The sequence below is a fragment of the Heloderma suspectum genome, chromosome 15 (genome assembly GCF_057233095.1).
Source record: "Heloderma suspectum isolate Gila_16-S chromosome 15, 16-S_ref, whole genome shotgun sequence".
In the NCBI taxonomy this organism is placed as follows: Eukaryota; Metazoa; Chordata; class Lepidosauria; order Squamata; family Helodermatidae; genus Heloderma; species Heloderma suspectum.
Genome location: NC_139472.1, coordinates 11,762,890 through 11,789,157, shown reverse-complemented (window position 1 = coordinate 11,789,157; position 26,268 = coordinate 11,762,890). Strand labels below are relative to the sequence as shown.

Below are 26,268 nucleotides of genomic sequence, written 5' to 3'. Positions count from 1 at the left end.
TTTCTCTTGGTGGGCTCCTGTTGGTGTCTCAGACAAGCCAGGATAGATAAGTGTGGAGTCTTGGCTGTTTGCTGAGGCAGCTCCCTGGAGGGCTCATGTTCCTGGGTCCCCGCTGGATGGAGCAAGGTGGGAGGGCTTGTTCTGGACTAGAGTCCACCATCTGCTCACCCCCAGAGGGGGCTTCATATTTCTGGGGCCCCAGCAGTTATCTCAGACGGGGCTGTGCCACGAGCAGCAGGATGAGGTGGGGCAGGAGTGGTGGGAAAAGTCAGTAAACCCAGTGACAAACCAGGAGACAGGAGTGGGGAACCACCAAGTGTCAGGATTGGGCCCAAGCTTCCTAGTTTGGTTTCTGACTTGGATTCAGATTCGGAGATGGAGCTAGAAGAAGCCCAGCTGAGACAGGGAGCAGGGGAGGAGATACCCCAAGACTCTCCAGGAGGCAGCAAACAACCTTCCCAGTGTCAAGGGCTCCTTGGAGGCCTCTCTCAGTCTAATCCAGTAGCCAAGTCCAGACACAGACAAAGGGATTCTTTTCAAAGCTTTATTCCTCTTTTACAACTTAGCAACTCTACTGTTAGCAACTAGATATGAGCAGCAGAGTACCTATGCCCTAAGTTGGAATAGTGGGTCCCCGTTTGAAAGGGAATCACTTGCAGACCCTGAACTTATGGGCTAGGGAGAGTCCTTCCCCTTTTCCCTTGGATCCTCTGGGCGCAACCGTTGTTTGCGCGCCAACCGGGCACTACGCCTCCTTTCCGCGCCTTCCATTTGGCGCCGCTCTCTGCGTCGCGCATCCATCAAGTCTGCTTCCCGCACTCTGTCACTCCCAGGACTGCTATCTAAGCTAGGAATGCTGGTGGGAGGAATCTCCGACAGCTGTTGGTCCTGGGAAAGAGGAGCGCGCTCCTCTCCCAGGAGCGACTCCTCTTCCTCAGAATCAGAACTACTCTGGGATTCTATGGGCTCAGTGTCCACCCTGACACCCAGGGGCTTATCGAGCAGGAGGGCCAGGCTCAGAGACCATCTTTCCCCCTCCCCACGGAAACCCAGCCTCTGTTGGAGAAGGAGGGAGCAGTGGAATTGACAGATGCCAGAGCTCACCGCCGAGTTAAGCGGGCAGAGCAGAAAGGTGGTGGGAGGCGTCCTACCAGATTGGCTTCCCATTGGGAGTTGGGTTGGGAGGGGGGAGGCCTGAAGGGGGGAGCCCAGAAGAAGCCTGTCCAGCGTGGTGGGAAACCTGTCCATTAGTTGAAAGGCAACTGCCCTGCTTTCAGTAGCTCTCTTAACAAGAGTGCCATTTAGGTAATAAGGTCCAGAGGTCAGCTCACAGCCTTTGCAGTCACTTCAGGTGTGAAGAGGTGCTATTAACTGAATAAGAGAGTTTATGGATTGCACAGTGAGTCTCTGTTGCCTCACTACTCAGTGGGAGGGCTTGGAATCCCTGACATCAAGGATACAAGAACATGCCAGAAGACCTTGTTGCTCAAGCAAGACTCAACTGGAACAGGAGGTCCTGTTATACTCCTTCCTGTCCAGAAGAATCTAATGGCCACCCTGGGTGGAGTGAAGTCAGTCTAGGTCCTAATTGAGAAGCTGCCAGTGGCTTATCACAAAGGCAGCTGCACACAGATCCAGCAACTCCTGACACCGACCCCCTGTCCTCCAGGTCCATGATCAGTTTAGGGATGCAACCGTCTTCTTTTCCTCCTCTGAATCAGTGTTGGGGTCAGTGGGTAGGACCATAACAGATATCATGTCTGGCCCTGTTTGTTTTCTTACTTGGATTATGCCCAACGTGGCTAAGAGCAAGATAAAACAATAAAACCTATAATAAAACCTATCTCAAAACATCTCAGCCAGTCACACACACTGGAGAGCAAGGGAGCCCAGAAAACTATAATCCCAGTAGGCTGATTGATGCCTGTTGAGAAAGGAAGCTCTTGACCTGGCATGGAGAAGCCATATGGGAGGATGCAAAGCAGACCTCTCTTGGAAGTGGATATGAAAGCCTAGACATGGCTACAAAGAAGGCCCTTTCCTGCATCCCAACCAAACACTCCTCAGATGTTGCTGGAGCACGAAAGGGAGCCTTTCCCAAAGATCTCAATAACCAGTTAGAGTCATACAGGGGAACAGGCCGTCCTTTAGGCATCCTGGTCCTGAGCAGTTTTAGAGCTTTAAAGCTCAAAATCATCATTTTGAATTGGGCCCAGAAATGTACCAGCAGCGAGTGATGTTGCCATAAGGGAGTCCCACCCACTCCAGATACCTAGCTTCGGTCAACAAGCTAGCCTCAGTGTTTTGGACCAGCTGAAGTTCCTGGACACTTTGCAAGTGTAGCCTCATCTAGAGCGTGTTGCAGTAGCCCAGCTGAGAGTCATCTAGGGCACAGGCTGCCATGGCCAGATCCAACGTCTCTCAGGATGGAATGCTTTCTAGTCCTGGATCTCTTGCATCAAACACGGGGTCTGACTAGCTAGACGTCGAGGCCACCTTTGATTCTAAGGTGCCTTTGCCTGCAGCCACCATCTGAATAGCCTGAATACTTCGGATCACCTTCTTTCTCTCTATTTAGTATAAAAATAACACTGACACTGTTGCTACCCAGATTCTGTGAACTGCAGCATTCTTTAATATCAGGCACTCAGTCGGAGTGAGCTTGCTAACCCGTGAAAACCTGGTTCACGGTTTGACACTGGAGAAATGTATTTCTCACTCTGTCCCCCATAAGAATAACAGCAGGCCATCGACTTGGAATGCATTTTAAAAACACCGAGTAACAGACAGCATTCCACTCCATTAAGTAGAGTCCACCGTCAAAATGAAAGGAAGAATTTGTTTTTTAGATGCAATGGCTCCGGGGAATTTAACAAGGTTGACACAGTTGTTGCCTTGTACAGCAGGTCACCAGGACCTAACAAACAAGAGACAGGTTACCCCAACAACCTCGATGTACAAAGTTAGGGCCGCATGCCTTGTTTTCAAAAATCTGGTAGACATACCTCAGAGAGAGACCGTATCTTTATATTATGTGTCTGATAACATTCCTATATTTTAACCAAGGAAGGGCCATAGTTCAGTGGTAAAGCCCTTCTGCTGTGCATGCAGGGAAGGTCCCAAGTTCAATCCATGACATCTCTTAATTAAAAGTATCTCTGTTTCCTGAGGAAATGATTTGATTCAGTATAAGGTAGCTTTATATGTTCAGTCCTTATTTTCCACATCATATCTGGATTATTTATTTTAAGATTTTAAACTCAATGCAATATAAAGTGCCACTCCTGTTTCCTTTGGCAGTGGGTTTGAGTATATTAGCTATCCTTTGATGGCGGGTGCATCTGGAAGCCAGAAGCCGCAAGCTGCTCTGCCTGCTGTTGGCAAATCTGGATTTACCCTGCCTGAATCGCCAATCCCCCAAAATGGAGACGTGGAGCCAGAATCCAGATCAAAACCTCTGGATGGTGCAGGAGATGCCTTTAGCAACCAGGATGGTAAGTAGAGATAATGGATTTAGCTTGAGTGCTCTCTCTTTTACAGTTAACTGAGAAACAAAAGATATCTTCTACCCCTTGGTAAAACAACTTGAGAAAAATCTGGCATGGCTTTTGTCATGCTAATGGATGGCTCTAAAGTAATTTTGTAGGGTGTAGGAGATTTGTCATTGACATTCTTCATAATAAATGGAATAGATTTAATTGTTAAAAACCATTTTTATGCATTTAGAAGGAATAGCCTTTTGCTTGTGACGCAGCTTCTTTGGGTGGGTTTTCCTTCCCTGCTCAGTCAAAACATGCTGTTAAAAATGAATTAGGCAGGGAAATGCTCTGCAGTAACGTAGTAGGATCTCATTCTCATGTTGCTTTTGCCTAGGAAATGTGCCCATGCTACAAAAGAGGGGGCATGTAGGAAAATCACCAGGTTGCATTTAGGACAGGAGGCTTGTATTTCTTGGACTCTTACAGTAAGGTGGAGGTTCCACATAAGGCCTTGTTACATGCAAATAGTGAAGTAAGAAGGTAATTAGCAAATGGAACATTTCCTCTAACTCTGGTGCTCCCCTTCACTGCATCCACACAGCTTCACGGTTCAACTTCTACTTTTCATAAGAACAAGAAAATAAATTAACACTTATAGCAATGTTTCTTAAATCTTCTGAGCTCATCTCCTCTATATGAGCACGCATGCATGTGTGTGCACACGCACACACATACACATCAAAATGTACTCTACCTTCTGGACCTCCCCAACCCAACGTGAACCATCAGTTGCACAGGTGAGCATCCAGGGAAGGGACTGTATCTCAGTGGTAGAGCACCTGCTTTCTGCGCAAAAGGTCCCAGGTTCAATCCCTGGCATTTCTACATAAAAAGATTGGATGGCAGGTGCTGGGAGAAAACCCTCCTTGAGACATTGGAGAGCTGTTTCAAAACAGATTAGGCAATAGTAGATTCACAAATAATTTGACCTGGGATAAGGTGACTTAGGGCACAATCCTATGCATGTTTAGACAGAAAAACATCCTACAGCTCCCAGAATTCCTCAGCCAACATGGCACTTATTGTATGCTCATCATGCCTTAGTTATTTACAGGTTCTTTAGACGATGTGACCATCCAGTTTCATGTTTGTTTTTTAAGGGTAGTTTCCCGGAGGGGTTTAGAGTGGGGAAAACAGAGTATTATTTCTGAAAGTGAAAGGAAATGTATTTTCTTACTTGTGTAATTGCACTATTCTGCTATAGCATAGCGCCACCTAGGGGTTATATAGTGGAAAAGCAGGAACGGAAAAGTTCTTTGTGTGAAGCTCAGATCTCAATTTTGCAATGAAACCGAAAGTGAATACATCAGATTAACAGCCTTGTGCAGGGAAGCTAATTATGGCTACTGCTAAGTGACAGCTGAGGAAGAAAAAGAACGAAACGTTGATGGTTTCTCAGCAGAGCTGATGGAGTGGCCCTATGTCCCATCTCTCCTTCTGCTGCAGCCTGATGGAATGGCTGCTGCCCGGTAACACCTGACAGATGCCTCCATTCTTTTGTATCCTGGCATTCAGCTTTGTATATATAGCAGCCTTCCTCAACCTGGTGCCCTCCAGATGTGTTCAACCACAACTCATCTGGCTGGAGATAGTGGGATTGTAGTCCAGCACATCTGGAGGGCATCTGTTTGGGGAGGTCCCACCTATAGCTTACTGCTCCTGAGTGTGGTGGCCTGAGGATTATAGGGGCACTAATCACAACACTGGCATGAAATAGAACGGGAGACCTCCAAACCACTCCAGAAATCACACACAGGGAAACATAATAAAAGCAAAGCAGCTGTGTTCTCTGAACCTCCGTTCTTCCCAAATCACAGTAGGATGATGTGGCACCCTGATGAAGACAATATGAATCAGTGAAGGTCCTGGCATTCAACTCTTATCCTGTTGTTGTTGTATCTTTTTATCCTGCACTTGCTCAGGGCCTTGTACACATGATGCTTTAATTCCCCTCAAGCTCCACTCCGCATTTCCAAATCTTGTCTGTTTATTTGAAAAGTGTATCGCCCACCCACCGTTTTCCTCTCCAATTTATCACTAAGGGCGTCCTATGGCAAGTAAAAAATAATGACACAATATATAAAGTCCAACAGTAAAAATGAAAGACAGTTGAAAACAACTTTAAAAAACACACACACAAGAACCATCTACTTAAAAGGTCTCAGCTCTGCAGGTCGGATGCCCGCCAGGACAAGAATGTCTTAGCCAGGCAGCAGAAGGCCGTGAGCAAGGAGCCTGAATGAGTTCCATAGCCATGGTGCAGCCGTACAGAAAGCCATCTCCCAGGTTTTGACCAATCCTACCTCTACCACTGTTGGGATATAGAGCACAGCCTCCCTGAGAGCAGGAATATGGCGGAGGACCCAACCACAGGCAGAGGGACAGGAGGACACTCCCAGACCCAGAAGGAGGAAGAAAGGATTACATTCCCCCAAAAGGGTGGCTCTCAGGGACCAGACCAGGGGCCAAGGACCAGACCCGGAGAAAAACCCAGAGCCAAGGAAGTGGAACAAGAGTGAGAGGACTTTGGGCAAGAATGGAAGAAGGTGGAGGAAGAGTGGAGGTTGGAGGAGTACTAGTGAGCGCCCACCCAAGAGTATGCGGCGGTCATGCAGGATGCCAGAACGGTGACAACAGTGGCCCAGGGGTGGAACGGCCTCAGAACAGTCCTGACGTTGCTGAGGGGCAGCTGACAGGGGAGATAAGGGGACGTATTGCCCAGCCACAAAGGGGCTGCTGTCACTTGGTCAGTTGTGGTTCTTTCTGTGGAGCCTTGTGACGCGGAACTGTCCTCAGCAAGGGGATGCTCATGTGGGAGGAGACGCTCCTTTAGGTGACCTGTACCTGAGCCCTTTCGGGCTTGAAAGCTAATCTCCAGCACTTCAGATGATGCCCAGAAACAAATGGGAAGCCAGGGCCACCGCTGTCATCCTGTTGTCAAGTGCTGCTGCAGATGTGCAGGGGATACACCAGTATCCTCGCTGCCACTGCCTGGGCCAGCTGGCTCTTCAGAGGCAGCCCACGGCAATCCTCCAACCTGGATAGAACGAAGGCGTGTGCCAGCCTTGCCAGGTCTGACCTCCATAGGAATGGGCCCAGCTGGCACAGCAGACTGAGCTGGGCAAAAGCACCCCCGTGCCGCAGTCTGTACCTGGGCACCTCGGAGCAAAGCCGGGTTGTCTGTTCAATTTGTATCTTGCCCTTCTTCCACAATGCTTTGGGAGCGATCCCTGTGAGGTATGTTAGGCCCTGCGAGAGGGAATAGTGACCAGCCTGGTGAGCGCCTTGGCTGACCAGGGGTTTCAACTCGGGTCTCTCCCAGTCCCAGTCTGACATTCGAACCCTTACAGAGCTCTCTGCCTCTCTCTCTCTCTCTCTCTCTCTCTCACTCACTCACTCTCTCCAAGCTATGTATAATTCCTGGTTGCGATTTGAACTGCCTTCACAATCTTGCCTCTTGTGAAATTTGAAATGGATTTGGGCAGAATTTGCCATAGAATTTCAAGGGAAGCTAGAAAAGCTTTGATAAGTCTGGCGAAATTTCTTGGGGCGGAAAAGACTTGCACATCCCTGGTGTATTCTTTTACCACCCCACAAGGGCCCCTTTTTCATTCTACCTAAATTCACCTACTCGGAGTTGTGTCTCAAGGTTTATTATAGTCCCACTGAGTCAAAGCTGCCTACACATCTTATGCATATATACATTCACAGCCTATATTGTTGTTTTGGTTTCCTAGAGGACATGAAGTAACAGATGAGCTAACACTTTCTTTATAAATATGCTGGTATTATTTTACAGGCCAGTTATTCCTGGAATTATTCATGGGAGCCTGAATGCCGAGATCTTGGGAGTTGAATCAAAGTTTAATCACTTTGGTTTATTGTGAACCGTAATATTAAATCCACCCCATATAACTTGATACATTGTAAATACACGATTTGCATCTTAATACATTCAACTTGTTAACAAAGTGCAGAGAAACTGAGCGGTAGTTAAAATAGCATCTATCTTTGGACTCCGGAGAGTTTATTTTGATAGCCCCAACATGTGTGATACACTTTGCTTTCCTCTCTCACCAGTTCTGTTTTTGTCATATTAAATTTGGTTGAGTTTCGCTTTTCCCTCCTCTAACCAAAATAATGTTTATATGAGCCATTATTTAACACCTGACCCTCACTATTAAATTACCAGAATATTTGGAATATTAAATAAACGTGCCCTCTCTTGGCTTGATTCTCCCCTCTGGGCTGTTTTGTTAGCAATATTTCTGGTCATAGATTAAAATGTATTTTCCCTGTTAGGGGAAATACTGCAGCAGAACTGGGGGGTGGGGTGGGGGGAACACCCACTTTGCTCGGTTAGTACATGTAAATGTCACTTTGGAGGAACCATGGGAGCCAGCGTGGTGTAGTGGCGAGAGTGCTGGACCGGGAGCCGGGAGATCCAGCTTCTAGTCCCCACTCGGCCATGGAAGCTCACTGGGTGACTTTGGGCCAGTCACAAACTTTCGGCTCAACCTACCTCACAGGGTTGTTGTTGTGAGGATAAAATGCAGAGGAGGTGGATAATGTAAGCTACCTTGGGTTCCTTGCAAGAGGGGAAAAAGGCAGGATATAAATGCAATAAATAAATAAATAAATCTAGATTTGGAGGGGCCTTAAAAATACTTAGGGATTGTGTTTAACACTTTCAGGTGCAGCTAAAGCTAAAGATGCCCAGCTCCCTGAAATGTCTCCCAAGGCTTTCTTGCATGGGCTCCTTTTGGCCAGATGGGGAAAGGGAAGGAGCGCTAAAGGATTCAACTTCTTCAGGGCTCTTAGTGGAATAGGAATGGTAAAAGGCCTCGTACTTGTGACAGTTCCAGTTTGGGGGGAAAGATGCTCTCAGTGATGCCCCCTCCCTGAGTGTGTCCTCCTCCTTGCCACTGTTGCTGCTGCCCATTCGCCTGATTCTCTCTCTCTCTCTCTCTGTCTCTGGGCCCAGTACACACACACACACACACACACACACTACACACCATGGTGGCCGCATATGCGTTGCCAAAAAAGAGGAAAGCATCATCAAAACCTCGTGTCACAGGTTTACCTCACATTTACGTATGCTGACTTATACATATAGATTCAAACTGAGAAGTAGTGACTATGATTTAAATAAAAAGGCAGCAGCTTTCAAAGCAGTGGGGAAGACTGGGACCTGTGTGCCCACTGCCCAAGTGCTATCGATGGATGGGCAACTTTGAGGCCCCTGATGCTTTTATCTTTAAACTGGATTCAGACCGGACAGCACTTCAGAGGATGCCTTCAAGGAAGGGCTGTCCTCTGTAAAGGAGGACGCGTGGCCACCCCACCAGAGGAGGTGCGTGGAGATCATTGCTTCTCCTCACTCCTCTCGCTGTTTTCTCGTTCATAGTGGGTGAGCAACAGCGAGGAAGAGAACAGGGGGCTCCGGGCGTTTCCGGTGGGCCCCCTGCTCTACCATGAGTTTCAGCAGGTGCCCAATGAAGCTGACCCCTGATGCTGGCCCTGCTCATGTACAATATCATCGGCAGAGCAATTGGGGCTGATATCAAACACATGAAGCCCTTTGGTCCATCTAGGCCCACAGTGGCTACTCTTACTTGCAGAAGCCCTCCCAAGATCTCAGCCTGATGTCTTTCGCAGACATACTACGGGAACTTCTTTTAGCTGGATGTATCTGGTATTGAAGATGGGACCTGGTGTGTGCAACTTGTGTACTTTACCACTCCCCCCGCTCACAGTTGCACTATTTATGTGTATTACACTTCAGAATACTTCCCTTTGCTTCACTGTGGTTTTGACCAATGCTCTTTTTTTCTTGTTCTCCATGGGGACCGCCCCACTCTCCACCTCAGCCATCAGCAGCTGGTCAGAAAAAAGAGCATTCTCACCACAATTATCTCGTTTTGTCTCATGCTCATCTTTTCGACGTTCAGGCCCTGTGAGGGATTCCACATGATTCTGTGGATATTCAAGTGAGACTTCTACAAGCTGGCAAACTTGTCAATGGTTCGCTCTCTCTCTTTCATTCTTTTCAACGTGATTTGCACTTGAGTTCTTCTTTTCTCCCCCAGCAAGGTTTCGTGGCTTGCTTTTGAGTGAAACGTTGGCACAATCTCAAAACACCTCGGGAATAACTTCTGCTGATGGGTAAATTATGAGGTCCTTGAGGCTTTCGTTCACCCTGTTCTTTTAGGATGGTGGTAATAACACAGTAATGGAAATGCATCCAGCCCCATGAACTATTGATGAACTGTCAGCAAAATGGGATTCTGAAAGGTTCTGAGAAACAGCATTGAGCTTTTTGCTTTCTGAAATGAATATGCAGGCCTCCATGACTCTAGATCAGTAATGAAATCCAAAGCTGGATTAAAAATCATTACAGTGAAGGAGCCTCCTTAGTAATGTTTACTAGTTACCTTGACTAAGCTAATTTTGCCCAGTGCTGTATAGTGGACAATAGATTGTAGTAGTGAACACAAGAAGGGTGTGAAATTAAGTACATGTATATCCCTCCATTCCTCCAGTGAACTCAAGGCAGTGTACATAGTTCTTCTCCCCAACCCCAACCCCATTTTATCCTCACAACAACCCTGTGAAGTAAATTAGAATGAGAAATGGGTGACTGGCCAAAGATTGTCCAGTGAACTTTGTGGCTGAGTGGAGATTTGAACCCAAGTCCTAGCCTGACCCTTGAACTCAGCCTTCCCTAACTTGGTGCCCTCCAGATGTTTTGGACCACAACTCCCAGCATTCCTGGCCATTGGCCATGCTGGCTGGGGCTGATGGGAGTTGAAGTCCAAAACATCTGGAGGGCACCAAGTTAAGGAAGTCTGGCATAACATGTGCAGAACACCGCCATTCAAATGTGCAAAGTCGTGATTCGTGTTTTCATGAAGCTCCATGCTTAATTTCGACCCTGATACTAGTTTTTTTTTTTTTGGTAAGATTTCCCATTTTTCACATAGACAAGTGCAGGAGCATGACTTGAGGCCATAAGGAAGGGGAGATAATAGATCTACAGAAGATCTACAATAGAACGTTTTGTAAGCTAGTCCAGAGCTTGAATTATAGAGAAAAGGTAGTGGGCTCTTAATTAAATGCACATGGCCTATCCTTTGATTGCCCCCAATTTTAGTCAAATTGTTTCTCCCTTCTCCTACACAGCCTTTAAAAGCAATAACTAAGAGGGCCCCTCCCACTCCTTCCTGCGCAAGCACTGAGCTTGCTGACTCCTAGAGGGACGCCGCTTTCGCTGGCATTTTCATGGCAGACTGTAGCAGGGTGGTTTGCCATTGCCTTCCCCAGTCGTGACTACCTTTCCCCCAGCAAGCTGGGTACTCATTTTACCGACCTCGGAAGGGTGGAAGGCTGAGTCAGCCTGAGCCGGCTACCTGGGACCCAGCTTCCGCTGGGATAGAACTCAGGTCGTGGGGAGAGTTTCAGTTGCAATACTGCCACCTTCCACTCTGCGCCACACGAGGCTCTTGCCCCTCCCACACACCCCAATAATTTGAGCACTAAGGCATTCCTCCTGATTTAGTGTCCATGTGTGCTTTGATATAGAGAAGTGGATAGAGAGAAGTTTGTCTTCCTCTCTACTAGAACCTGGAGGCATCCAAGAAAAATGAATGGTGGCAGATTCAGGACAGACAAAAGGAAGGACTTGGTCACAAAGCTCATGGTTAAACTATGGAGTCCACTACCACAAGATATAGTGATGGCTGTCAACTTGAATGCCTTTAAACAGGTATTAGTCCCAACCTTTTGGGTCAGTGGGCACATTTGGAATTTTGTAAGAGTGTTGTGGGCATTCTCATAAAATGGCTGCCGTGGGATGGCTTGCCCGTTCACAAAATGGCTGCCACGGTGGGCATGGCCCATCACAAAACACTCATTTCCAAGAAAGCAAACTGGTGAAACTACAAAAAAAAAAAGGCAGCTCTCCAACAGTGTAAGTACAAGGCAAAAGTGGAGTCTGTGCTCCAAAACACAAAACCACTCCTTTGAACCCAAATAAAGATGGCACTGGAGAACAGCACTTCAGTTTGCAGCATGCCAGCCTCACAGTTAAAAACGACATTTTTAACTTTAAAAATCTTAAGAAGTCAGGAGGGGCAGGGAGTCTGCTGGGCATCAAGAAATTCATGGAGCATGAGGCTGTCAATGCCTACTAGTCATGAAGGCCACATACCGTCTCCAGCATCAGAGGCCGTATGCCTTTGAATTCCAGTTGCTGGGAGCATCAGCAGCAGGGCACTGTTGCACATATATCTGACTTGTGGGCTTCCCAGAGGCATCTGCTTGGCCACTGTGGGAACAGAATGCTGGACTAGATAGGCCTTCAGTCTGATCCAGCAGGGGCTTTCTACTGTCCTCATGATATGCACATGGAACTCTTGCTCATGCAAGTTCCTGCATTTGTTTCAAGAGCCGAAGGAGTTCAGTGCATGCAAACTATTGTGTCTGCAGTTCTGCTTCCCCGGCTGTAATAAATAGGGAGTCCCTTATGTGCAGGGAAGTGCTATTTATGTACATCAGAACTCTTGAATCCTTTCCTTTAAATGGACCAGGGCAACTGCTTGTATGTTTCCTGACATTTCTCCACAATGAGAACTAGAAATTTACTTTTGAAATGAAAGCTGAGATTCTTAGAAATTTGTGTTACGAGTATCAATTCACAGCAACATAGAAAGGTGCCTTATGGGTTCACACAACACGCTAACCCATGCTCAGTGGTGGAATGTGCGTTGTTATTGAACCGTGGGTTATTGTGTTGTCTGAACGCAGCACGTTTCTGCAGGGTGGCTTGTTAACCATGCAGGGTGGCTTGTTAACCATCCTGAACACCCAGCAACAAACCATGGGTTCTCAAGGTGGCTTGCTCGAGAAGAATAAGACACACTGTATGGTTAACAAGCCACACTGTATAAAACACACTGCATTCAGACAACGCGATAGCACATGATTCAACAACAACCCACACTCCACCACTGAGTGTGGGTTAGCGTGTTGTGTGAATCCAGCCACTGAGACAGATAATGGATCCTTCTAGCCCATTATATTCTCCAGGGTCTCAGGCAGAGGCCTTTGCTGTCACCAGCTTCTGGGTTCTCCTGTGGTCTTTCTGTAATGGACATCCAGATGCCATGAAAAAATCTCTGTATACTTTGGTATAAAATCCTAGCTTTGCCAGGATTTCTGCATATTCACCTGCAGATACATAAAATTCTCTCTGTAGGTATTCTGAATAAACATTAAGCAAGCTGTTCCTGGTTTTGCTTTTATAATAGCATAACATATTAGTCTGGTTTTCTACTGTCATCAGAATATTTTGTTCTCTTCAGTTTTGAAATGATAATAAATTGTTTTAAATCGTCTCCACCCTGTTAACAAATGGACTCCAAGCAACAATGCTGATCTGTTTGTTTTAGTCTTACATAGCACTAGTGGAATGATACATGCGTACTGAGGAAGAATATTCCCCTTGCGGTCTTCGTGTTTTATAAAACAAAGTGCAACAATACAGCCCGTTTCCAGGCACTGACAATAGCAACATGATTTTGCTGGCTGTCCAGTTCCTCTTAATCCATCTGTTTTAAAGTTTGGTTTATATCATTGCATTTTCTGCCTCATCAGCTAAAATATTTCTCATACTTCTGGACCGAAGATGGCTATTTTGTTACATGTCTTAAATGGTGTGGAATTTACGAGACAGGGAAATGAACATTCAATGGAAACCAGGGCTCCAAAACATGCAGATTTTTTTTTCATATGCAGGCCAACTTTGGGGTACATTTGGTGGGTGGTTTTCAAGGCAGCAGTTCTGAGAAATACTAAGTCAACAAGGCCATAAGAACATAAGAAATGCCAGAGAGGGTCAAAGCAGTGGGTCAGCTCACTTGGTGTTCTGCCTTCTGGCAGTGTGAGGCTATAAGGCATCTCAGAAACAGGACAAATTGTGCATCTTTGGCGAGTAACAAGTTTGGTGCGGATTGGATCCCTGTTTCTGCTTCAAGACAGGCGACAGTGTCCCCCCACCCCACCCAACCCCAAGAATTGGAAGTGTGACAGAGAGCTAGGCTGCACATCTCTCAGGAGATGCATAAATTGTATCTCATGACTTTTTTCTAACATAAAGCAGCTGCAGCGGGCCTCCCAAACTGGATTTGGACAGTGGTGCTTGGGGAAGAGGGTATTTATTTCACCCCTTTGCCCTGTGCGGTTTCCCGCATTGAAATCCACCACCACTGCCCCACAAACCTGCTATTAGCCTTCCTTGTCATTGGGTTTAAGGGGTCTTAACATTTGCTGCACTTCTGTTAATATGTTCTACTGCTTTGATTGTTTTAAATTTGCTGAACTGTTTTTTAAATTTGATTATTCTAATTGTTAGCTACTCTGGAAACCTTTTTAGGCTCGGAGAGCAGGCTATAAACTCATGCAAATAAAATAAAATACTGGAGAAACTAGTCTTTTTCTCACTCTTTCAATAGGGCTGATAGCAGCTGAAATTTTCGATTGGGGAAATGGTGCAAGGGGAATTGTGCCTCTGTCTCAGTCCAATTCAGCACCCCTCAATTTATTCTTTTTTTTTTAAGGTCAGGAGATCTGATTGTGGTTCTCCTGACTCATGTGTAGTTTGGCCCATGGTCAGCATTACCTTTTGCATATACCCTCTTTCGTTTTGCCCCACTGTTGCCTCTGGTCAAGCAGGTTTTGCAGGTTTTAAGGCACTGCAGAAACCTGCAAGACCTGTTGGGGCAAAAGCAACAGTGGGGCAAAAGAAATGAGCGCATACGAGTACATACAGCATGGGTAACAATGCCTCTTTCAAACCATCTTCAACTCAACTAAAAGTAATTGTCTACTGTCCTCATCCCTGTCTCCCTCAAGTGAAGAGGGCAAAGTTTTACCTAACAGTTTACACAAAGGCTACTTCCTGATGCCGCTGCTTCTTCAGTATCCCTTTTGTTTTCCTCCAATAAATGTTTACTGAGTAGAGTTTCTTTTTTCGTTTAATGCTTAAATTATATTATACAGGGGCAGCATCCAAACAACAGGACAACTAATCCCATGTGCTGTAGGCTGCTTTGGGCCTGTGTATCTCAAACACAACAAATTGCTTTCAAAAGCGGACTGTTATGCAACATTGTGGGCGGGGACTGTGGATTCTTCTGTTATTATTTAGAATATATTATTTATCACATTTACATCCTGTCTTTCCTCCGAGGAACTCAAGGGCACATATGTGATCGTTTGCACCATCTTTTATACTCATAACAGCCCTGTGAGGTAGGTTAGGCCAAGAGGTAATGACTGGCCCAAGGCCACCCAGTGAACTTCATGACTGAGTAGGGGATTTGAACCTGGGTCTCGCCAGTCCTAATCTGACACTGTAACCACTAAACCACATCCTGCTCTACAGAGTTTCAGTTAATAACATCTGTAATGTTGAGAGGTTGAGGTGGCTTGTGGTCTTGATGACTGAATTAGAAGCCATTTTCCTTGATCCAGCACGTTTGTATCCAGCAACTCTTGATCCAGCACGTTTTTGCAGAATTCCTGAACACAGATGGAGCTCCCATGTGCTCAGGTCATATTGAAGGTGGAGGTAGTGGGCCGTGTGCATCCCACTGGAGCCTCCTTCCTCCCTCTCTCTCCCAACTCTGAAGTGAAGGGGAAATTCTAATAATGTCAGAGCTCCCATAGGACTTTAGATCTGAGTCTGTTTTATTAGTGGGGTGGGGTGGGGGATAGCTGGGGCTTTTCTCCTTATTTATTTGTGGACCTCACATTTCTTAAAAAATGGGACCTCTGTTTAGACACATGGCCACATAGATTATACAGAAAGAAGGGGCAAGAGCTTTAAAATGCATTAATCTAACCCTGCCGCTCATGCTTTGCCTTTCCAGATCTGATTGCGCTCACATTTTGCAGAATCTGGCCCAAGTAGTGCATACACACAGACACACACGCACATGCGTCCTGCCAAGATCCTCAAGCTGACATCAAAGCCCACTGCTCGCCTGTTTGCACTTCCCAAAATTTTGCTCCATGTCCCCAGTGTTAAAATTCTCAAATCACCAAAATAGGTTGCCTGAGGATCATGGAAAAGTTTCTTTGAAGACCAAGCCTTCAGTTTTGACTAGAGGGAAACTTCTGTAGAATGTTTGTAGCACCTCACCCTTCTCTTTTTATCTTTGGGAACCATGAAAAGCAGATTCTGTACAAATTAGCTTATTTCCTGTCATTGCTCATCTTATCTGATGAAGAAGTTCTGGATGCAGCTCATGACATTTCCCCAGTGAGGCATCCTTCTCTTCTCGCAAATGGAATTTGTTTCTGATTTGGAGTTATAAAAATGCTGCTCATCTTTCGCTAGCCATACCAGTTGCTCACATTTATTGGGTTGGATCCAAGGGAGCCCTTCTGTGAGCAGAGAGCTTTTTCTGCTCACCAAAGGGCTAATTCCAATTTAGTTGGAAGAGCGTTGCTTGAGAAAAGTGATCCCAGAGTCAGAGGAATCCCTCTGTTTGCACAAACTCTTGGGCAAGTCTTTGCAGAAGTTCCCTCAAAACCTTTTATGGCCCGCTAGACTTTATACGCGACTGTCTGGCATGTGTTCGTCTTCTTAACCGTTCCTTGTATTGTAACCTGATACATAGGGGCACTATGCCATCATGCATTCTGGCATGGCATAACATATCTTCCTCTACGCTCTTGTGCAGGAGTCCATGGAGCATCGCTAAGGCCGTTTTTCCTTCCGCCCATAGTTCTTTGGATCCAAGCTGTTGTGTTTTTATCTAACATTGGAGGATATCATTCAAATTTATTTATTCAACTGGTAGTAGGGCGAAGGGCTGTAGCTCATAGTAGAGCACATTCTTTGTACACAGAGGGCCCCAGGTTCAATCTCTGGCTTCAGTTAAGAAGGATATCCACTAATAGGTAACATGAAATACCTCTGTCTGAAACCCTGGGGAGCTAATACCAGTCAGTGGACAGGTTTGGATGACCAGTGGGGAAAAGAAGCCATGGTGGCTCGTTTTCCCCGCCCTGCACGTGCCGCTAGCATGTCTGCCGTTTCCCTAATTACCTTCACCATGGCGTGGGTTGCCGGGTTGTCCAAATCCGGCAAGGTGCGCAGCGGGGATGGCTTCCAAACTACCCCATAACCCCTACAACAAGCCATAAGTTGCAGGGTGGTTTGGAAGCCACCCCTGCCGTGCCTCTTGCTGGATTGCAGGGGAAAAGTAATTAAAAAATATATAGTTTTGGATGCTCGTGTGCACCAAGTTGGGGACTCATTCATGGGCGCCATGTTGGGGACCCCTGGTCTAGTCAGACTGGCAGTGGCCCTCCAGGGTCTCAAGCAGAGGCAACTTTCATGTCACCAGGTCTCCGAGAAGATGCCAGAGACTGAACCTCGGGTCTTCTAACAGTAAAGCAAGGCGCTCTACCACTGAGCTATGGCCCCTCCCCAAACAGAACAGGGGCTTTATCTCAATTCTTGCTTCCCCAGCCATACTTGAGCATGTAGGTGGAACCTTGGGCAGTCCAGCAGGGTGCTGCTGATGCTGTGTCTTTATGGCCATATCATAAAAGACTACTGGCTTTGGGGGCGGCATCCAGCTGGATAAACTAGCAATCGCTCCTCAACGTTTCTGGTCTTGGAAAATGTTTAAAAGTGGGGAAGGGTTACAGTATTGAGGGAACCTTTGTGCCCACTCTGGTATTTGAGGTTTTTAAAACCAGGAGGGGTGCTTTATAAATCATGCAAGCGCTCTGTCCTTCTCCACCAGATAAGCCCTCAGCAGGCCTCTTGTGGAGAAGTTGCACCATATGATTTTCTCTGTATGTTTCCTTTGGCGCGTGGAACTGCCAGTAACCTCACATCTTTCCAGCTGCTGCTTACTGCTCTGCCCTTTGTGCTTTGGGCCATACATATTTAGAGCTTTCCCTCTACCACCACCACCCCTTGATTTCTCTCTCTTTATATGAAGAAAATTTAAATATTTGTGTTATCTGTCCTGGGAATCAGATGGGCTATAAATCTCTAACTAAGGAACTCCATGCCTATTACAAATTGTCTCCAGGAATGTCTAGAAATACATTTAGCCTCCTGGAGAGGATTGTAAGCTCAGGGCAATTATACGTTGGTTGCACCAACGGGGAAAAATGAAAACAAAATGTGAGATGCCATGGAGTGTCTCAAGCTTTCTCAGTTTTTACTCAGTGGGACAAAGTTTGGCTATTTGTTCTATTCCATCAGTCAACTCATGGGATTTTACAATAACTCCAGCGTAACATGTAGTTCCTGCATTTGTTACAAATGCAAACCTATTTGCGTCTATTCAGAAGTAAGTTCCATGGGACTCATTCCCAGATCATGGTGCTTAGAATTGCAGCCTAAGGATGCAATCCTATCTATGTTTAGACAGAAAAAAGTCCCACAGCTCCCAGTATCCCCCAGTCAGCATGGGCTTCAGCTATTGGGCAGTATAGAAATGAAATGAATAAATAGATAAGGGGGGTGCCATAACTGAGAAGGCCCTTTCTCTTGTAGCCACCTGCCTAGCTTCCTTCAGCGGAAGCACCTTAAGGAGGGCCTCTGAAGATGACCTAAAGGTCCAGGCAGATACATACGGGAGGAGACTTTCATGTTACATGGCTACTGGGCTGCATTCCTTTGGTTCACATGTTGTGCAGGGCTCCCATAGATTACATCCACATGATAGATGGGTTTTACTCCTGCTTTAGCACTATGGATCTGATTCACACATGAAGATTCATCACTTAGTACCTGCATCATCAACCCACGATCTTATCTAACATGTACAAAGCTGTCATCATCAATATTGATCCACAGAGAGGCCTCCCACGTCATCTCTGACATGTTGCTTATTCCGTGCAAGCAGTTTGCAAAATTGTCCTCAAGCAGGGAATGTGCCCGTGCGAATGGTCCATCCTGACCACTTGAAGCATTGGAAATATCTTGGGAACAGGTGGAGGACCATGACAGGGCTCAGAGCATGATAGACATGGCTTGTGAAGATTCAGTGAACTGAAATGCCTGCACCTAAACACGCACACGCACGATAAAGGACACAGTCCAGCCCCAATGAAGTGCTTTGAATTTGATGGGTTACTCATGCGCTTAATAATTGCATTGCAATCAGCGGGACACTGTACTGCTTAATTCGGACGAGGCAGTGCCTCTGACGACCTGCCCTAATATGAATCCCTCATGACTAGGGGTATGAGGTTGACTCTATCTTCATTGCATGAAGGCTTATGTATCCAGAGTTAATACTCTTCTTTTCACTCTGTATGCTCCGTACTGTCTGTATTTTCACTCTCTGCTTTGTTTTTTGTTTTTCTGATTTCTTCCCTTAAGATTTTTCAAGGGTTAAGGAGTTCAGCTTCCATCTGTGGTTTACTTGGTCTTAACGTTTGTTTAAAGAAGTACAGTGCGATGCTGGGAAATCTTTGTGGCAGGGAAGCCATCTGTCCAGAGAGGAAGGGAGAACCTCAGTGCACAAGTCTATCTGGAAAGCACAGAGATCTGGCAACCTGGCCTTTCGCCTCACAGATCTGTCTGAAAGGATTAAGCGTGTCAGGGCCTGGAGTGCTTTTTACAATAATGTGGTTGCGCCTGCATTTATTTCCCCTTTGTTTGACTAGATGTCCAAACAAGCTTGGGAGAGTTCCCCTGTCTGCAACCTTTTATACACTTTAGTAATCTCCTTTTCTCCACCGAAACAAAGCGACGAAAGTGATGATTAATCTGTTTGCCGATTTTCGCAACAACCCGAGCTAATTCTTGAGCTTTGCTTGACTTTGTTACACACAAACTTGGGAGTGCCAGAAAATGTGCTGCTGATTGTGACAAAACGAGTGTTGGGTGCATCTGAAGCACTTTCTGCCATTAACTCCATTTAATGAAGCATTGCCTTTGGAGTTAGTCTCTTCTCTCCTGTGCAAATCACTTCTCAGCTTTCAGTTTTGGAGTGGTACTTTATATCTAAGATACTGTCTTCCCTACACTTGAGTACTTCTGCAATGTGTCGTCTGTGAGAAAATGGATTTAAATCTGGAAGCTTTAGGCCACTTACTCTGGAGTTTTTTGGTTATTATTGTTGCTGTTCAGTCGTTCAGTTGTGTCCGACTCTTCGTGACCCCATGGACCATAGTATGCCAGGCCTTCCTGTCCTGCGCTTTCTCCCGGAGTGTGCTCAGTCCGTATTCCTTGCATCCGTGATGCTATCTAGCCATCTCATCCTCTGACGTCCCCTTCTCCTTTTGCCTTCAGTCTTTCCCAGCATCAGGGTCTTTTCCAGTGACTTTTTTCTTCGCATTAGGTGGCCAAAATATTTGAGCTTCAGTATCTGTCCTTCCAATGAGCAGTCAGGGTTGATTTCCTTTAGGATGGACTGATTGGACCTCCTTGCAGTCCAGGGCACTCGTAAGAGTCTTCTCCAGCACCACAGTTCGAAAGCATCGATTCTTCGGCACTCAGCCTTCCTTATAGTCCAGCTCTCACAGCCATACGTTGCTACTGGGAAAACCGTAGCTTTGATTAGACGGACCTTTGTCGGCAAGGTGATGTCTCTGCTTCTTACTATGCTGTCGGGGTTTGCCATAGCTTTCCTCCCCAGGAGCAAGCGTCTTTTAATTTCATGGCTACAGTCACCGTCTGCGGTGATCTTGGAGCCCAATAAAATCTGTCACTGCTTCCATTTCTTCCCCTTCCATATGCCAGGAAGTGATGGGGCCAGATGCCATGATCTTAGTTTTTTTAATGTTGAGTTTCAAACCAGCTTTTGCACTCTCCTTTTTCACCCTCAACAAGAGGCTCTTGAGATCCTCTTCGCTTTCTGCCATTAGGGTGGTGTCGTCTGTATATCTGAGGTAGTTGATAATTCTCCCGGCAATCTTATTTCCGACCTGTGATTCATCCAACCCGGTGTTTCTCATGATGTACTCTGCATATAAATTAAATAAGCAGGGCAACAATATACATCCTTGTTGTACTCCTTTCCCAATTTTGAACCAATCGGTTGTTCCATGTCCGGTTCTTACTGTTGCTTCTTGACCCTCGTACAGGTTTCTCAGGAGACAGGTAAGGTGGTCTGCTACTCCCATCTCTTTCAGAATTTGCCAGAGTTTGTTGTGATCCACACAGTCAAAGGCTTTAGCGTAGTCAATGAAGCAGAAATAGACGTTTTTCTGGAATTCTCTTGCTTTCTCCATGATGCAGCGAAAGTTGGCGATTTGATTTCTAGTTCCTCTGCCTCTTCGAAACCCAGCTTGTACTTCCCGGTAGTTCTCGGTTCACATACTACTGAAGCCTAGCTTGTAGGATTTTGAGCATCACCTTGCTGGCATGTGAAAAGAACGCAGTTGTATGGTAGTTTGAACACTCTTTGGCATTGCCCTTCTTTGGGATTGGAATGTAAACTGACCTTTTCCAGTCTTGTGGCCATTGTTGAGTGTTCCAAATTTGTTGGCATATTCAGTGCAGCACTTTAACAGCATCATCTTTTAGGATTTTAAATAGCTCAGCTGGAATACTGTCATCTCCGCTAGCTTTGTTGTTAGTAATGCTTCCTAAGGCCCACTTGACTTCACTCTCTAGGATGTCCGGCTCAAGTTCAGTGACCGCACTATGATGGCTATCAGGGACATTCAGATCTTTCCTGTATAGTTCTTCTGTGTATTCTTTCCACCTCTTCTTAATCTCATCTGCTTCTGTTAGGTCCCTGCCTTCTCTGTCCTTTATCATGCCCGTCTTTGCAAAAAACGTTCCCTTGAGATCTCCGATTTTCTTGAAGAGAACTCTAGTCTTTCCCATTCTATTGTTTTCTTCGATTTCTTTGCATTGTTCATTTAAGAAGGCCTTCTTGTCTCTTCTTGCTATTCTCTGGAACTCTGCATTCGGTTGGATATATCTTCCCCTTTCTCCCTTGCTTTTCACTTCCCTTCTTTCCTCAGCGACTTGTAAAGCCTCATCAGACAGCCACTTTGCTTTCTTGCATTTCTTTGTCTTTGGGATGGATTTCGTTGCTGCCTCCTGAACAGTGTTACGGACCTCCGCCCATAGTTCCCCAGGCACTCTGTCTGTCAGGTCTAATCCCTTAAATCTATTCCTCACTGCCACTGTATAGTCATAAGGGATATGATTTAGGTCATCCCTGAATGGTTTAGTGGTTTTCCCTACGTTCTTCAATTTAAGCCGAAATTTTGCGATAAGAAGCTCATGATCTGAGCCACAGTCAGCTCCAGGTCTTGTTTTGACTGACTGTATAGAGCTTCTCCATCTTTGGCTGCAAAGGACATAATCAATCTGATTTCGATATTGACCATCTGGTGATGTCCATGTGTAGAGTTGCCTCTTGTGCTGTTGGAAAAGAGTGTTTGCTATGATCAGCGTGTTCTCTTGGCAAAACACAATTAGCCTTTGTCCTGCTTCATTTTGTACACCAAGGCCATGCTTGCCTGTTATCCCGGTGATTTCTTGACTTCCTACTTTAGCATTCCAATCCCCTATGATGAAGAGGACATCTTTTTTGTGTGTCAGTTCTAGAAGGCGTTGTAGGTCTTCATAGAACCGATCAACCTCAGCTTCTTCGGTATCAGTGGTTGGGACATAGACTTGTATTACTGTGATGTTGAATGGTTTGCCTTGGATTCGTACTGAGATCATTCTACCATTTTTAAGATTGTACCCCAGTACTGCTTTTCCCACCCTTTTGTTGACTTTGAGCGCTACTCCATTTCTTCTACGGGATTCTTGCCCACAGTAGTAGATGTAATGGTTACCTGAATTAAATTTGCCCATGCTTGTCCATTTTAGTTCGCTGATTCCCAAGATGTTGATGTTCAATCTTGCCATCTCATGTTTGACCACCTCCAGCTTACTTGATTCATTGATCTTACATTCCAGGTTCCTAAACAGTATTGTTCTTTACAGCATCAGATGTTCTTTTCACCACCAGACACATCCACAGCTGAGTGTCCTTTTGGCTTTGGCCCAGCCGCTTCACTCTTTCTGGCTCTACTTGGAAATTCCCTCTGCTCTTCCCCAGTAGTATATTGGACACCTTCCGACCGGAGGGGCTCATCTTCCGGTGTCATCTCTTTTAGCCTTGTGATACGTTCCATGGGGTTTTCTTGGCAAGAATACTGGAGTGGGTTGCCATTTCCTTCTCCAGTGGACCACATTTTGTCAGAACTCTCCGCCATGACCTGTCCATCTTGGGTGGCCCTGCACGGCATAGCTTATAGCTTCACTGAGTTACGGAAGCCCCTTTGCCACAACAAGGCAGTGATCCATAAAGGGGATCATATCCCGCCTTTTTCCCAATAGTGGGACTCAAGACGGCTTTACAACATTAAAAACTTATACAGTTAGAACCTATAAATAGAAATATACAAAAGTTAAAAACATAATTAAATCATCAATAATATTAAAATTATATAAAATACCAAAATTTTAAAAGTCTACAAGAAATATAAACCATAGTATCTATCCATCATATTCTCACAGGTCCAGACTAGCTACCCCAATGGCCTGCCAGAACAAAAAAGTTTTTACCTGTCTGCAAAAGCATACCAAGGAGGGTGCCATTCTCACCTCCCTGGGAGGGGAGTTCCAGAGCCTTGGGGCAGCCACTGAGAAGGCCCTCTCCCGTGTTCCCATCAGACGAGCCTGTGATGGTGGCGGGACTGCGAGAAGGGCCTCCTGTGACTATCTCAGGGCATGAGTAGGCTCATAGCGGAAAATACAGTCTTTCAGATAAACTGGACCTGAGCTGTATAGGGCTTTATAGGATATGACCAGCACTTTGAATTGTGCCCAGAAACAGACTGGGAACCAGTGAAGCTGTTTAAGCTGGGGAGTTGTATAGCCATCCCCAGTCAACAGTCTGGCAGCAGCTTGTTGAACCAGCTGAAGTTTCCAAGCACTCTTCAGAGGCAGCCCCACGTAGAGCGCGTTGCAGTAATCCCAACGGGATGTAACTAAGGCATGTGTTACTGTGGACAAGTCAGACCTCTCAAGGAATGGGCGCAGCTGGCGCACTTGCTTTAACTGTGCAAACGCACTCCTGGCCACTGCTGAAACCTGGGCATCCAGGCTCAGGGCTGGATCCAGAAGTATACCCAAGCTGCGACCCTGTGTCTTCAGATGGTGCAACCCCATCCAGCACATGATGAATCCCTATTCCCTGATCTACCTTTCGACTGACCAGGAGCACCTCTGTCTTGTCTGGATTAAGCTTCAATTTGTTTGCCCTCATCCAGTCCATTGCTGCCGACAGACACCAGTTGTTCTTTGTGGCAAAGCCTGACGCCACCTCCACCAAAGTCATCAACTTTTTGTTCTTCTTTGTGGTCTCTGTATATCACACATATGGGTTCTGCACCTGCACAGAGCTTCATTTGGGAACATTCTAGAGCTGAGAAAGCTTTACGTGGAAAGCCCATCCCACCGCAACTGGGCATGCTCAAAGCTCCCACCTTCCCTCTCTGTTTCTTTTCAACTACCGCCACAGCATCATTTAGACCATTCTCCTTCTCTTTGTTGGCTCAAGAGACTGAGCTGAGTTCTACTTTGATTTTTTTTTTTTATTACTCTCTTCCCCCCTTCTACCTCTTGACCATCTTTTGGTATTGTGTATTTGTTCCTTGGCGTTTGTTTCACCTTCGGGTGTTCCCCGACTGCCTCGGGGCTTATGGCCTTAAAGGTCCCTTTTAGGAAGCACTCCAACTGTGGAAGCAAATTACCACCTGTCGATGGTCATCCCCTGTGTTTGTTGTGTTTTGGAGAAGGGGACATAGCGGACACTTGCCTACATTGCCAGACAGGGCCGGCTCAAGACATTTTGCTGCCTGAGGCGAAGAACAAGATGGCGCCCAGCTCCCATTCCGTGTACACAAGGTGACTAGACTGGCAGTTTAATCTTTCTTCAATACTGTCACAGGGGCAGCGTCCTGCACCACACCTGAAGGGAGCAGGCTAACCTAGTGATCACGGGGCAGGACATGGAGCACAGAGCTCTCTCCTCCAACGCCCGGCTGCTGCCTCCCAGCATCTGCTGCCTGAGGCAGCACCTTCACTCTGCCTAATGGTAGGGCTGGCCCTGTTACCAGAACTTCACGCAGAAAGCTTTCCGCAGTCATTCCTCTCAGCCAAAAGCGATCTTTTGGGAGCAAGTCCTTCAGATGGTGGCATCTATGGCTAAACAGGCACCAAAGGAGCATCCCTTTGCTTCCCTTTGCTCGAAGCCAGCACCTACCCTGTCCTTCCCCACTCTGGGCTCAGACAGAATGGCTCTGGTGCTGAGTGCCTCAAGACTGAGCATGGTTGCTCCACCGTCTGATGCCTCTTTGGTACTGTCACAGTCTTTGACATCGGCACCATCATCGATCCCAGCTTCGACTGCACTTCCCTCTATACAAAGTCCCTGTCAGGATTGGTTCTGAGCGTATGGAGATAGCAGTTCAGACTCAGAATGTGAACAGCCAGAACTGGGGGAGGCATCTTCCCGAGCGAGTTCAGATATGAATCATAGAATCATAGAATGGTAGGGTTGGAAGGGGCCTAGAAGGCCATCTAGTCCAACCCCCTGCTCAGTGCAGGAATCCAAGCCAAGCATCCCTGACAAGTGGCTGTCCAGCTTCATCTTGAATGCCTCCAGCGTGGGAGAGCCCACCACCTCCCCAGGTAATTGGTTCCATTGTCGTATTGCTCTTACAGTCAGGAGATAGGCTTGCTTCTCAGGATGCTAGGAACCAGATGGCTGGGCCTGAAGGCCCTCCCCTTTCCCTCCTCCCTGAGAACCCAGGAGGAGGAGAGCGCAGGGTGTGACCTGAGGGATGCTAGAGTGCAGTGCAGAGCAAAGAGGGGAAAGTTAGAAGCGGAGCTCAGACGTTCAACCCAGCTGCCTGTGCGTGAGGACGTTCAACCCAGCTGCCTGTGCGTGAGGGTCGACGTAGGGGAGCATCACTGGAAGGGAGGGGCATCCCTCCCTAAGTTATTGTAGCCAGCAAGTTCTTGTTTCAAACTGCTGGTAACCCTCGTAGCTCCCATTTGGATTCCCTGTAGCAATTCATAAATGTATGAAGCAGCTTTATTCCTTTGTAGCCTGAGAGTCTTCGAGGATTTGCATCTGTAATGAACCTGATTGATAGAGAATTAAAGGCGTGAGACTGATGCCTCTCTTCTTGTGTGTGTGTGCATGAGGAAAGAGGGGGCCAAGAGAACATGACAGTCCTGTGGTACTGACCATCTCCTCTGATCCAAGGGCTCCAGTATCAACCACCTCATTCATTCATTCATTCATTATATTTATATCCCACCTTTTTTCCGTCTTAAGGACCCCAAGGTGGTGTACATAATCCTCCTCCTCTCCATTTTATCCTCACAACAACAACCCTGTGAGCTAGGCTGGGCTGAGAGTCTGCGCCTGGCCCAGAGTCACACAGTGAGCTTCCGTGGCCGAGTGGGGACTAGAACCCGACTCTCCCAACTCCCGGTCCAACGCTCTAGCCACTACAACACACTGGCTCTTGGATTGACTGGCTTGCAACCTCCCACTACTCCAGAGAGCTCAGTTCATTTGCTTTTTTCAAAATCAAAGAAGGCTAAAGCTGACCCCCCCCCCCCTTTCCCTTAGGGCCTTGGGAAGATCTGAAGGAAAGAAGA

At 46.5% G+C, this 26,268-nt stretch overlaps 1 protein-coding gene across 7 annotated transcripts in view; it reads left to right on the top strand.

The window, feature by feature from the left end:
* MORN1 (MORN repeat containing 1) overlaps positions 1-26,268 on the top strand; it is a 316,149-nt gene that overhangs the window by 58,271 nt on the left and 231,610 nt on the right. For all 7 annotated transcript variants that reach the window (XR_014786007.1, XR_014786005.1, XR_014786006.1 and 4 more), the window contains exon 10: positions 3,301-3,494. Coding sequence is in view for 4 of the 7 variants with exons in the window: in XM_084821656.1 (XP_084677782.1) it covers positions 3,301-3,494 (194 nt within the window). In the remaining 3 variants the exon portion in view is untranslated. The remainder of the gene's footprint in view (positions 1-3,300; positions 3,495-26,268) is intronic.